Genomic DNA, 14,503 nt, shown 5'->3' on the forward strand with positions numbered 1-14,503 from the left:
TATATATTTTTATAATTTTACAAAATTCACATTTTGCACACTTTTTTCCCGATTTGGATCTCTACTGCTTCTAAAAACATCCCAAGTGCTTAAAAAAACTACCCAGTTGTGTTTTGTAATATTTATTGGCGTCTGGAAAATGAGCCGTTTCAAAAACCTTCCACATTTAATATAAAAAATTAGCAGGCACTCTCCGCCATCTAGCGACCTCAGCAAAGCACTTCCCATTACCTAGCAACCCCAGTGGAACTCACCCCGTTACGTAGCAACCCACACTGAGTTCCACAACATTTGGTCAGCTGGTCCAACCACTGCATGAGCTTACACATACTGATGGGTGCTGGAAAAGACAAGTATTTTGTTGATGACTTACCATCCAGAAACCACTTGCTGCATTCTTGTTTGTGCAGGAGGCTCCACGCCTACTTTTCAAAGATGTACGGTTGTATAAATGCTCATCAGTTTGCAGCCATTTTCACTTGCAAATGTAAATGTTGAGGTTGCAGGTGTGGCCACCAGCAGCTTATTTAGATGTCAGGGAATCTGAGGATTAATACAGGATTGATTAATGTCTCCCAATGTAAAAATAAAAAAACTTAAATGTGATTTCTGTCCGTGTTTTTTTTGTCACTCATTTCAGAAAGTGAAATTCCTCTATAAATAGGTTCATGACGTCTTTGTTTAATGCAATTTTTATGATTGCGGCTTAGAGATAATGAAAATTCTAAATTTTATGTCTCAGAACATTTTAATATTGTGAAAAGTTATAACGTACTCATTGAAAGTTGAGTGGATGGAAAAAAGTGGGAGGTTCAACAGACATGGCTTATTAATTGGGGTTTACGGAAAACCACTAGTAACAAAAAACTACACCTGCGATAAAGAATGTAGTATGAATACACCATGTTATTATGGGATTGGTGGACTTGCCATTTTTAGTTGGCTCCTTGTATGCAATCTAACATTAGCAATTAAAAAAGAAAATGCGAAAGTAATTCTTCAACCTTTTGAGTATCATTTTTAGCAGATATTTTTACATTAATTTAGTGTTGTGTGCTTTATTGAGTAGTATACTTCTTTCTGCCTTGGTACTCAAAAAAAGTAATGTTATTTAAACATTTAGCTTAATGTTACAACAATTAGAACTTTAGATAGTTTGGTTGCCAACTAATTCTTCAATTTAAACTAGGAATGTAAATTACTGACATCTATAGAAAGATGTGCAACATGCTATATGGCCGTTTGAGAAAGGCAGAAGAAAGTCAGACAAAGTTAGATGACCGCCATTAGTACAGACTGCATATAAACATCAGGAAACTGAAAGTTCCCATAAAATCTCCAGGGAAGTACTATTTGCTTCTGCATATTTACACACTTCCTGTAAAAGCAGGACCTAGGGAGCCTACTCCCCTTCCGAAAAGCCCACAGTGTGCCCTAATTAGTTAGCTCCAGTGAAGTGATCAAACACTGCCTAGCTCCAAAAGAAACAGCAACTCTGCTCTGCAAGGCTACAGCTCAAACATCAGCAGCAACAATTAGGAGCAGAGATTAGTAGGATAAGAGTGATTCAGACTGATGATTACTTATTTTCCTGGGTTTGCCCTGGCAACAATACATAATCACACAAAAACAGTAGTTTGGGTGGCCAGTACACCTAAAGGTCTGAAAGTCTATGCACTTTCCTTACTTATTTGTCTTTTAGAAGAAAAAAAAAACACTGTTATAACAATAAAAGATAAGAAAAATCTGAACCAAAAAATTGTGCAGCTGAAAGTCACTCATTGTCTTAAACTGTAAACCACTGAAGATTCTGAATTTGACATTAAAGTTTTATGGAGACATTAAAACTTGTTTTATCTACTTCAAATGAAATAACACAAACTAGCTGAGTTTTGGTTAGCAAAAAAATTATAAGTCCTCATGTCTTGTTCACAAGTTAGCCCCACAAAATGTACATGCTAGATTCCTGAAATTTTACTGTACATTTCTGGAAAACTACTGTTATGTAATCTTTTGGTAAGTAACTTGCAAGCTATTGATAATTTATATCAATTAATGTATGTATTCCTTGAAAGTCATCACAAAATTTTGGAACGTAACCTTCAAGTTATGGGATAGTAACTAGAACGCAACCTCAGTGTCCTGGAATGTAACCTGTAAATGTCATGAAGTTACCTGTTAGTCCCTGATAAATTTGGTTTAAAAAAACAACCTATAAGCGCCTAAGGTTTACAGAATGTATTCTGTGTTTTCCAGATATCCTCAGAACCCATTCATTATTATGATGGCCTATAAAATAAAGCTTTGAGTCCTAGAAGGAACCCTATGTATTGTGGAAAAGTGACTAGAAGGTGACCTGTTAATTCAGAATGTAACTTGCAAGTTTAGCTAACACACTGGACTGTAATATGTAAGTTCTGGAAAGCAACTTTAATGTTTTGAGAAAATAATTTGGATGTGACCTGTGAGTTCAGAATGTAACTAGCAAGTTCAGCAAACATTCTTAAGTTTGCACGTAAAAGTAAGTAAAAACTAACCTTTTAGTTTAGAATAAACTAAAAAGTATTGCAATATAGCTTGCAATTTCTAGAATATTTGGAATATACCACGTAAGTTTTGGAAAGTAACTTCTAAGTTATGTGAAAGGAACTAGGATGTAACCATGAAGTTCAAAACACAATTTGCAAGATTAGCGAACGTTCTGTAATGTTACTTTTAAATCATTAGTAAGTAAATAGGATGTAATGTATAAGTTCAGAATGTAATTTACAAATCGAGTGAACATTCTGGAATATAACCATGAAGTTCTGGAAAGTAATTTGTAAATTATAAGAACATAAGTAGAATGTAACATTTTAGTTCAGAATGTAACTTGCAAGTTATGCAAATGTCCTGGAATATAATGTGTGTGCAGTTCTGGAAAGTAACTTGTTAGTTAAAGGAAAGTAACTAAGATCTAATATTTAAGGCCAAAATGTAACTTGCACGTTCAGCATAAATTCTGGATAGTGTCTTGTAATTTATGAGAAAGTAACTACAATCTGTTAGTTTAGAAAGTGTCCTTCAAATTCTGTGAGTGCACTGGAAAGTAATTTATAATACCAGGGAATGTGAAATGTAAGTAAACTGCTAGGAGAAAAACAACTGTTGTCGTAAGTTCCAGAAATAGAACCATGTACCTGGCCTTTCTAGAATTAAAACTGGTTCAAGATCAAAAACTTGCAGTTTGATGAGAGTAACCTGTAAGATCAATGGATGCATTTTCAAGTTCCATGAAATTGTTGGAAAGTTACCACTGTTTTTCAGAAAGTGAGTGACCAACAATATTCAGAAAAAAGTTGTGGAAAGTAACCTACAAATTCCACAAAGAAACCTTTAAGTTGTGGTATAATGCAACCTTCTTGTGCCCATTGTTTTTGAATGATTTGCTTTTTTTGTGTGTGTTTACAATATTTAACCCAGCATTTCTTCTTGAATCTGTCAATTAGGACTCCAGTCCTCATTCTTCTGTGGCAAGCCCTCCATACACCCTAAACCCCCAGATAATCGGAGCGGAGGACGACTACTTTGACTATCAACAAGAACAGGTAAAGTTTTAACAACCTGTTTTTACTTTTCACAGAAAAATGAACCACATGATGCTTATCTGATGAACATATTTCTGTCCTCAGATTAACGGCGAGTGCAGCTGTTTTCAGAGTATTGACTTGCTTAAGTCTCGACCGGCTCATCTGGCTGTCTTCCTCCATCATGTGGTGTCCCAGTTCGAGGCTGCTCCTCTGGTACGTTCATTAACACAGATCACTGCCTTACCTATTATTTGACAGTGCAGTTATTTGCTCAGAACATTGACGATAATGTTAATAATTGATTATAAAATTAAAGCATACAGAGATAGAACATTAAATGGTAATTCATCCGACAAATGTATGATTTAGAAAAACTTTTCGATTTTCTACATGCCAACAAATTTCAAAACCTTAAACTTTTAATTTCTCAAAGCCTTTCTGAAATGAAAAGGAAAGAGAAATGATTATGTTAATTCTCTGTAGCTTCTTGGTGTTTTATATTGAATATCTTGTATTATTTATCAAAGACCTTTCAAGGTACTTGATGAATAATTTGCAATGTTTGTTTGTAAACTTTTAAGTTTCCATCCATATGCTGATTATCAATAAATGACTAAATAAGTTCATATATGAATATATGTGATAATTTAATAAGACTAAAAATACACACTGTGCATAGTAGATCAATAATACTCAACAAGTAATCAATTTGTTAAATACTTAAGTAAATGTGAAAAAAAGATCTAAATTTATCTTCACTGAACATCAAAGTCTTATGTAGATATATATTGTCATTTTTTTATGTAATAATTTTAATCTATTTATTAATATTATTAATGGGCTGCACAGTGGAGCAGTTGGTAGAGCTGTTGCCTTGCAGGAAGAAGGTTCTGGGTTTGATTCCCAGCCCGGGGTCTTTCTGCATGGAGTTAGCATGTACTCCCAGTGCATGCATGGGTTCTCTCTCTGGGTACTCCGGTTTCCTCCCACAGTCCGAAAACATGACTGTCAGGTTAATTGGTCTCTCTAAATTCTCCCTCGGTGTGTGTGCATGGTTGTGTGTCCTGTCTGTCTCTGTGTTGCCCTGCGACAGACTGACAACCTGTCCAGGGTGACCCCGCCTCTCGCCCAAAACGTTAGCTGGAGATAGGCACCAGCACCCCTTCCAACTCCACTAGGGACAAGGGTGTACAGAAAATGGATGGATGGATAGAATATTATTAATATCATAATTTTATAAAACTGTGTTGCAGAATATTATGAGTTTCTGTCATCCTAACCTTTTAAAATGGGCGGGTCTAACACTGATTTTTACAAGGTGATTGGTTTGCAAGTAAACTGCTGAGGGATTTGACCAATCATGTGGCAGTTTGAATATAGCACCATGAATGGAAAATGATTACAGAAATGCCTTAATAATTATGTGTAATTTGTGTGACTAAATAATTTCAATGATTATCATATTTTTTGATATCCATATGTATCATCTTGGGTCTCCATAACTAATGGAAAACATTTTTAAAAGTATTGTGTGTGCAGCATGACTTTGTGATGCTTAAACATAAAGAGATGCACATAATGTAACCAAATCCTGAGTAAAAATAACAACCTGATGGCATTTTAAATTTAAATTGAAATAACAAATTGTCAACATTAAAACATTTCCTGAACACAGGAAATGTGTTTTTCTGGTAGAATCTAGAAATATGGCCTGCTGTTCAGATTAATGTGTGAATTGCACCTTTTAAATTCCAGGGTTTATTATTGGAAAACAAAATCCGGTTTGACAAATTAAACAGAGATATTTAAAGAACTAAAATTTTCCTATAAAAGTAAGTGTACCGTATATAAAGCCTTGTGGGAGACCATAATTAATGGAGAAATGCTGTTTCCTGACAACAGAATGTGTTTTTTTTTAATTGAGGCTGGAAAGTGGAATAAATTAAAACTCATGCAGTGTTTTCTTCCCCGTCAGCTTTGTTATCTCTACGCAGAAATGCACAAACAAACCAGCTCCAAGGAGAGTCGACGCTTCTTTATGGAGTTCCACTCCCTCTTCTTAGATAGAACAGCAGTAAGTTTAATCTCTGTTCTCCTTTTTTCTATTTTAATTCTCTGGTTTGTTGACATAATTCTTACTCATTTACATTTTTGTCTTTTCCAGAATCTAAAAGTACCAGTTCCTGAAACAATAGCAGCAGAATTAGGTAAGGGAACCAAACATTAATATAACGCATATTAAAGAATATCTGATGTTTAAACTATATAAGCCTTTTTTAGAGTTTTAGGTATTCTTGGATTTTAGGTATTCACTGGCGGCTGTGGTAACCCCATGAATATGGATTCCTCTGTATAAAAGAAAAATCAGCTGAGTAATTACAAAATGCAAGTCCTTCCAGGCTTTTTTTGTGATTGTTTTGCAATCAAAATCACTGTTTTTGTGGTTCTACTTTAGAAATATTTGCAATATTTTTTACTCATTAAAACCTCTTCCAAAATCTACTTATAGAAGAAAAAAGATGAGAAAATAACAAGCAGACAGACATTTTTAAAGAACTTAAATGGGTCACTTTCCGTTACAATCACAGACTATAAGTTACATCAAATAGGGCTGAGGCAGCAGTGTAGTAGAAGTAATTAATACTGCCTCCTGCAGGTGGGAGTTAGCTGTCACTTCAATCCAATGTTTTTGATCATTTTTGTGGAAAATTTGCAATAATATCAAAATTATCCATTAGTGAAGAAAACTGTGTGGCTCTGTTGATTTTTGCATTTATTTGTGTGATTGCAGAATTGCAAAAAACTGGAATGTTTGTAATTCCCCCCATGGTAAATCATAAATTAACTTTTGGGAATTTAAAGGAGACATATGATGCTTCCTTGAACAGGTTAAGGTAGATCTATGGGCTACACAAAACATGTTTATTACATTTTTTTAGCAGAAAATCATTCTTAGACAATGAGATTTGAGTCTCCTCAGTTCTGCTTATGTTGAGCTCGTTTCAGAATGAGCTGTTTTAGGGCATCTTGTCACATTAAATCCAAGTTCCTACTTACCATACCCCAGCTCAACATTTACACTCTCTCGTGAGAATTCCTGCAACAGATGCTTAATTATACAGTTGTACATCTTAGAAAAGCAGAAGTGGAGCCTCCTGCACAACACACAAGAATGCAGTAAGTGGTTTCTGTATGGCAAGTCAACAATTAAACACTTGTCTTTTCCAGCAGCCATTGTACAGCACATACATCTGTAAAAACAGCTGACCAAACATACTGTAGCTCAGCTTGTGTTACTAGTCACGGAGCATGGCTGTCGCCTCATCACGGAGGCGACAGCCATGCTTTTCTGTGATAAGTTTGATCCTTTACTTCTTAATAATCTCACTGAAACTGACTGTTTTGTGAATGCTTTTAATAGCCAATGTGCTGATATTTTGGATCAAGTAGCGCCAGTTAAGGCTAGGAAGGCACTACAGAAAAGTCTCTGCCCATGGATAAATGATGAAATTAGGTCTCTGAGGAGAACATGCCGCCAGACTGAACGTTTATGGAAATCTACTAAATTGGAGGTCCACAGGCTGCATTTAAAGGACTTAATATTGTCCATAAATAGGAGGATTGAGGAGGCCAGGGCAAGTTATTTTAAATGTCTAATTGCCTCAAATAAAAGAAATCCTAAAGTGCTCTTCGATACTATCAGCTCTCTTGTGTCACCTGTTGCTGTAAATCTTTATAATTCAACAATTAGCTGTGATGAGTTCCTGGATTTCTTTATTGATAAGGTCAAAGTAATAAAGGACAGCTTGCCGCCTTGCCATAGTTTACAGCATTTTGAACCTCCCACTCAGAGCTGGACCTCATTTGAGCCCGTCACTGTGGAAGACATCTTAACCATCATCAAAAAAATGAAACCGTCTTCTGGTACTTTAGATGTTCTCCCTTTTAAACTGTTTATGAGGGTTTTTGATTCCATTGGGCCCTATATTACAGAAATGTTTAACATGTCTTTGCTTAGCGGTGTGTTTCCCCGTCTTTTTAAACATGCCATTGTGGAGCCACAGTTAAAGAAACCGGGACTGGACTCTTTTGAACTCAAGAATTTCCGGCCAATATCCAAGATCCCTTTCTTGGCCAAAGTCCTGGAAAAGGTGGTCTGCATCCAACTTAGATCATTTTTGCAGGCAAATAACATTTATGACACTTTTCAATCAGGGTACCGTGAGTTTCACTCTACTGAAACAGCCCTGTTGAAGGTGTTTAGTGATATTATGATAGCAGCGGACACCGGTAAATGTTCTGTGCTGGTTTTATTGGATCTGTCATCGGCGTTTGACACAGTGGACCATGGCATCCTGATAAATAGGCTCCAACATTTGGTTGGAATGTCGGGTTGCGTTTTGAAATGGTTCACCTCTTACCTGGTTGGTAGAACTTTTAGTGTGTCAGTGGGAAATGTAGTGTCTGATTCTGCAGGGCTTTTGTGGGGTGTGCCGCAAGGATCGGTCTTGGGACCTGTTTTGTTCCTGCTGTACCTACTTCCTTTAAGCAGGGTCATTCAGAAGTTTAGTGAGGTGTCCTATCATCTCTATGCCGATGATCTTCAATTGTACTGCTCTTTCAAGCCTAGTGAGCCGCATAAACTTTGCGCTCTCACTAGTTGCTTGGCCGAAGTGACAAAATGGTTCACTGAAAACAGCCTATTATTGAACTCCAATAAGACTGAGACCTTGATTGTTGCTCCTGACAGTGCTGTGCCTGGAATTAAGCAGCACCTTGGAAACTTGAGCTGCACAGTTAAAAGCAACTTGCGCAACTTGGGTGTCTTCATGGATGGAGCAATGTCTATGGAGCGGCACATAAATCAGCTTGTTAGGAATTGTTTTTTCCAAATTCGGAACATTTCAAAACTTCGTGAAATGGTGACTTATGGTGAGCTTGAGATGATTATTCATGCATTTGTCTCATCTAGACTGGATTATTGTAACAGTCTTTTTACATGTCTTAATAAGAGGGAGTTAATGCGTCTGCAGGTAGTACAAAACTCTGCTGCACGCCTGCTCACCTGCACCCACAGGAGGGAACATATTACTCCCATCCTCAAAAGCTTGCACTGGCTGCCTGTATCTTACAGGATGCACTATAAAATCCTGGTACTGACTTTTAGAGCTCTTCATGGACAGACGCCAGTCTACATTAAGAACCTCATACAGCCTTATGTTTCAACTAGGAGCCTCAGGTCGTCGAATCTGAACTTGTTGACGGTTCCTCTGACCTTTTTTAAGACTCGTGGAGACAGATCTTTTAAAGCTGTGGCGCCCCGCCTATGGAATGAGCTACCTTGCACCATTCGATCTCTACATTGCATAGACACTTTCAGGAAACAACTTAAGACCCACTTTTTTAATCTTGCTTTTTAGTGTACTACTGTGTTTTATTGTTTGTATGTTGTTTTTAATTTGTTTTATTTTTTATACTTTGTGCAGCACTTTGTGATCCTGGTCTGTGAAAAGTGCTATAGAAATAAAGCTTACTTACTTACTTACTTAGTTAATGGGGCTGGACTTGTTTTGCTATGTGACAGTGCAAAACATTCACTTCAAAACATTAACTTATTGCCAAAAAATGGCTGGGTGGTGTTTTTTTTTTTTTAAAAAGCTTTGGATATTTTTAGAAGAAGTGGAGTTCAAAACGAAAGTACAAAAATGTGCAAAATTTGACTTTTACATAATATTTGATTAAGTATGTTGCCTCCCTAATGGATGCGTGCATTTTCTTCCCCAAAATTTTATTAAACGTTCTAACCTCACCAGTTCTTTCTGTGAAAGAACCTGACTGATGTGACTGTTGATGGTTCTTGTTGGTTGTTTGTGTTTCAGAGAAGCGACGGCTGGAGCTGATCCCAGAGGATCTGTGTAAACAATACACTCAGGTGTTACAAGACTCTCTTCTGTCAGACCTGCTCAAGAACCTGGAGGACTTCAGGTAACATCCGCAGGAGAAATGGAAAGGTTTCCCTCAGAGACACAGAAGGAGTTAAACCGGTGGTCTTTGCGCTGCAGACAGAAGCGCAGCATGGGTCTGACCCTGGCTGAAGACGAGCTGTCCAAACTGGACTTGGAGCGGGGGAAGGACCAGCCGGCGCTGGAGAAGGAATGCGCCTGTGCAGAACACATCCTCGCCAAAATCGAGGATATCCTGTGAGTGTCTGAGTGCAAACTCTATAAAAAAGCACTCATTTATCCTCAGACGTTAATGTGTATGTGTGTGTGTGTGTGTGCGTGTGTGTTGCAGGCCGACGACTCAAGCCTCAGAGGAGGAGAAGTGGTGAGATCAGGGACTTTTTCTTTTCATGCATCATTAGTCAGCTGCTGGGCAGTCAGATAAATCTGTTTTTGCAAAGTATCTTAGTTTCTGTTCTGCTTTTTCATTTCTAATTGAGACGCTGCAAATTTTATCTGGTTATGCATGAAATGCCTGTTTATAAATACTTGTGTGTTACCTGTAAATATTGGTCTACAGTGCTGTGCAGAAGCACTTTTAATTCCAGCTAAATATTGCTGCAGAAGAAAAATGTTTCAGTATATTTAATATTTCAATATTACACAAATAATCTGAGTTAACAGAAAACAATAGTTTTTAATGAGGGCTATTATGTAAAATGAAGTATTTTTAGCTATAAGGTTATTCCCTCATCAAAAACGTATCTGGAATGTTGCCTTGATTCTTTCCCGTATGTTTGAGAAATCCTTTAATCTCCATGGCAACCATTCTGGGGTGCCTAAGTGCTTGCTCTCGCAAAGTGCTACCTATTTACACAAAGATTCCCATAAGACCTGCAGTCTGTAGCGAGGCTTCTGCCTCGCAGACCATTACTCCCACACTCAGCTCCTTCAGACTAGTGGCAGCAGCAATTAGCTAACACTTGGTGGAACTCCAAGTTTGGTGAGTTCTTAAGAACAGCTGTGGGATTATGGACAAGCATTGTAGTGATGAAGTTGTGAATGGGGAAAGAGTAGGAGGTTCTTAAAGGCTTAAAGAGTCCCACTTTTTTCCACTATCCATCATTTGTTCTTTCTGTCATTGTTTTTTTTCTATCTGTTTGCTCTTTCTGTTGTTTGTTCATTAGTTCTGCCAGTGTTTGATTGTTTGTTATATAGTTCGTTCCTTCTATCATTTGTTTTATCCCTTGCTCTACCATTCTGTCTGTCTTTCTATCTTTTTCTGCAGAAGAAACAGCAGTCTCTACAGTCACATTACAGCTATGACAGTCACAGAATTATGTGACTAGGGATATTAAAAAACTGGGCCATTTTATTTTTTGGTCTTTTCTATGGTTATTTAATGTGTTTTTTAACATGAAATTAAGTTTTAGACATTTGAGCTTCTAGTCATATGTTTTTTTGGACCCTACTAACAGAAAAACAACCTGCGCTATAAAGCAAGAATCAAATAAATGTGTGCGTTTTCCTTGATTTCTGATAAAAACCTAATTCCATAAACTTTGAAAACAGGGCTTTGTAGTTACTCTGCTTATCTTTGATGATTTGAAACATTTAAGTGTCAAAACAGTAAAAACAGTATTTAAGGATACAAATATTTTTTTCACAGTATTTGATTTCCGTATATTACCTAACATTGTGTTTTCTGTCTGATTTGTGCAGCCAAGCTATGCAGTATGTGATTCTGACCTACATGAAGCATCTTGGGGTGAAAGTGAAGGAGCCTCGCGGCCTTGAACAAAAACGTGCACGCATCACCTTCCTGCCTAAGATTAAGGTACAGCATCCTTATTCTCATAATTTTCACTGATTCAGTGAAGAAAGTGAATTCACCTTTTCATTCAGCGGTCTTATAATCAGATCTTTATTTTTCTTTATTGTTTTGCACATAGAGAGGAAGCAAACCTGAAAAAGATGGTGATTGGAAGAAGCCTCGGTTTCCCAACCTCCTTGTTCCTCCTCGACGTTTGAGCAGAGTGGACTCCACTTTGGGTAAGGAAAAACTTTTTTATTGGTCTCATTAACTGTAATTATTAATATATACAAACATACTGCAGTTCTACCTGTTTGCATGTGTTGTCTCTGTGCAGTGGTTAAGTCTGTGGAGCTCAATAAGCAGCGCTCTCCAAAGTTCTCTCAGCCGGCCTTTGTTATCCCTGAACCAGCCGACCATCCTGCCTCGAACCCTGGACGCAGCCGAGCGAATCAGCTCAGCCAGGGGTCGGACACCAGCACCCAGTCCACCATCTCTGTCGCCTCCCTGGGTCCCAGCTCCGCCGACTCGACTGGACAAGAAACAGACTCCAGTAAGATTTATCTGCTTCTTGTTCATTTGCAGGTTTAAGAAAACTTGTAATTTTCTGAGTTACAGAAGATTACAGCAGCAGTTAAATCAATGCTAAAGTTAATGTTCTCTGGTTAATAAAAAACTGTGATATTATTTAATAAAACAGAAGCTACAAATCCATTCTGCACCATATGGTTTTTATTTATTTTTTCTTTTCCATGCAGGTGTCTCTCCATTTTGCATCCAGTCGAGACTCAGTGACGGCCTGCAGGCAGGAGAACACCAGGACGGCCTCTCTAGTCCAATCAGCACTCAGTTTGACTTCAGCCCGTCCAGTCTTGACCACCGAGAGGACGACCAGGATGCCTTCAGGTAAGTTTTCCCCTGAGCAGCCTTTAATAGATGAGACATGCAGCAGGTCTTTTGGTAACATGTATTCCTGTGAACCTAAGACAAAGTTGACAATGTTTATTACACCTTTAAGGAAAGTTTTGAATATTATTACTTTAAAAGTGACCTATCATGCTTCCTTGAACAGATAATGACTATATAAAACATGTTCATTACATATTTTTTTGCCAAAATCAATCTTAGATAATAAAATTAGTGTTTGCTCTGTTCTGGTTTTTCATTGTGAGCTCCTTTCACAGTGAGCTGTTTTAGGGCTGTGTTTGCACTCACATGAAAATGACTGCTAACAGATGCGCAGTTGTACAACCATACATCTTTGAAAAGCATTAGTGGAGCCTCCCACACAGCCAACAATAATGCACCAAGTGGTTTCTGGACAAAATACTTGTCTTTTCCAGCAGCCACTGACCAAACATGAGTTGCTAGGTAACGGCACAGTGTGACTTGATAATTTGGGGTTTTTTGAAACGGATAATTTTCCAGACACAAAAAAACATTAACTTGTTGCCAAAAACAGCAAGGTTTTTTTAAGTGATTTGGCTTAATTTATTAAAACCTTCTTTGTCTGTAAATATGTTCAACCAGAATTCCTCAAGAGGACGTTTTAGCTTCACTTGGTTCAGATTCTGTAAAAAATTCTTCTATTAAGCACTTTTTACTATTAAAGTATTAATCGGTTTATGCAAAATTAACCAGTTGGAAACTGATGTTAGAATTTTTTTTAGCTGCAGATGCACACTTTGCTACAAATAATCAAGTGTTAAAGGAATGCTATGTTGATGTATTTTAGGCAATAAAATGTTTATTTTCTTATTTAGAAAAATAATTGAAGTATTGGTTCATTTGCATCTTTTAATATACTTTTAATTTTGCATAATACAAGCTTGAAATGAAACATCTGCAGCATGTGCGAATCTTTTTCTCCGATTAGTCATCAGAATAATCAATCGAATTACTATAATAATTATTAGCTGCATCCCTAAAGTATTTTATCAGCTAATGTTTTCTTTTTGTAAAGTTTTCTATAATAGTTTCTGTCTGGCAACAGGATGGAAATTCAGCCCACGGTGGGTTCAGCTGACTTCCAGAGCGAGGACGACCAGGCAGGAGAGGTGGAGAGTGAGGAGGACCCTCTGAACTGGCAGAAACTCGTCCCTCGAGGCGTCTTGGCAAGTCTCACTTCAAAAGAGATCCAGCGGCAGGAAGTCATCAACGGTGAGGCGACAGCATTTTCAGTAGGGATGCACAATAAAGCATCATTAACATCAGAATTAGGCAATGTTGGTAAGTTTTTCTTTTTTACATATCAGCTTCATTCCCAGAAGTAAAACTGGACCATTATTAAAAACAGATGTTTATTTCCATCTTGTTGCTGTTGTGTTTCTACAGAGTGGTAGTTTTTTTCACAAAATAGTCGTGAAATGATTAATCTGATTAATCGTGATGAATTAATTGTTGAAGTAATAGTCAACTAATTTAGTACTCAATTAATCGTTAACTGGAGTACACAGACTCTAAAAAGGGCCATTTGCTGAAAGGACAACACACTCTGAACTGTAAATGAGCCAGAATTGTACAAAAAATATATAAATTTTAAGATTGAAAAAAATCTTTTGTCTATGTTCTACCCAGAACTCTTCAAGTTGCACTTTTAACTTCACCTGGCTCAAGTTCTTTAAAAATCAAAATAAAGATAATGTTTTCTATTCAGCACCTTTTGTTATCCACTTAGGTAATCCAAAAAATAATCAATGATGTTAAGTCAAGCAGAAATGACTGAGTGTTTCACATGTTGTGTTTCCTTTGCTACAAAGGATCAAGCTTGATCTAGGAATCACATGTTATTGCATCCATCCATCCATTTTCTTTACACCCTTGTCCCTAATGGGGTCAGGAGGGGTGCTGGTGCCTCCAGCTAACGTTCTGGGCGAGAGGCGGGGTCACCCTGGACAGGTCACCGGTCTGTCGACCTGGCCACACAGAGACAAACAACCATGCTCACACACACACACACTCACACCTAGGGACAATTTGGAGAGGCCAATTAACCTGACAGTCATGTTTTTGGACTGTGGGAGGAAACCGGAGTACCCGGAGAAAACCCACGCATGCACAGGGAGAACATGCAAACTCCATGCAGAAAGACCGGGGCCGGGAATCGAACCTAGAACCTTCTTGCTGCAAGACAACAGCTCTACCAACTGCGCCACTGTGCAGCCCATGTTATTGCATTT

General features: G+C 37.6%; 1 protein-coding gene across 5 annotated transcripts in view; it reads left to right on the top strand.

The window, feature by feature from the left end:
* The window catches only part of arhgef12b (Rho guanine nucleotide exchange factor (GEF) 12b), a 47,331-nt gene that overhangs the window by 20,913 nt on the left and 11,915 nt on the right, over positions 1–14,503 (top strand). For all 5 annotated transcript variants that reach the window (XR_535441.3, XM_008428520.3, XM_081615262.1 and 2 more), the window contains 12 exons: positions 3,489–3,587; positions 3,672–3,782; positions 5,545–5,643; positions 5,734–5,776; positions 9,449–9,554; positions 9,632–9,769; positions 9,864–9,896; positions 11,234–11,348; positions 11,464–11,563; positions 11,662–11,877; positions 12,083–12,230; positions 13,318–13,484. Coding sequence is in view for 4 of the 5 variants with exons in the window: in XM_008428520.3 (XP_008426742.1) it covers positions 3,489–3,587; positions 3,672–3,782; positions 5,545–5,643; positions 5,734–5,776; positions 9,449–9,554; positions 9,632–9,769; positions 9,864–9,896; positions 11,234–11,348; positions 11,464–11,563; positions 11,662–11,877; positions 12,083–12,230; positions 13,318–13,484 (1,375 nt within the window). In the remaining variant the exon portion in view is untranslated. The remainder of the gene's footprint in view (positions 1–3,488; positions 3,588–3,671; positions 3,783–5,544; positions 5,644–5,733; positions 5,777–9,448; positions 9,555–9,631; positions 9,770–9,863; positions 9,897–11,233; positions 11,349–11,463; positions 11,564–11,661; positions 11,878–12,082; positions 12,231–13,317; positions 13,485–14,503) is intronic.

This window comes from Poecilia reticulata, chromosome 14, assembly GCF_904066995.2.
Source record: "Poecilia reticulata chromosome 14, P_reticulata-male-v2, whole genome shotgun sequence".
NCBI lineage: Eukaryota > Metazoa > Chordata > Actinopteri > Cyprinodontiformes > Poeciliidae > Poecilia > Poecilia reticulata.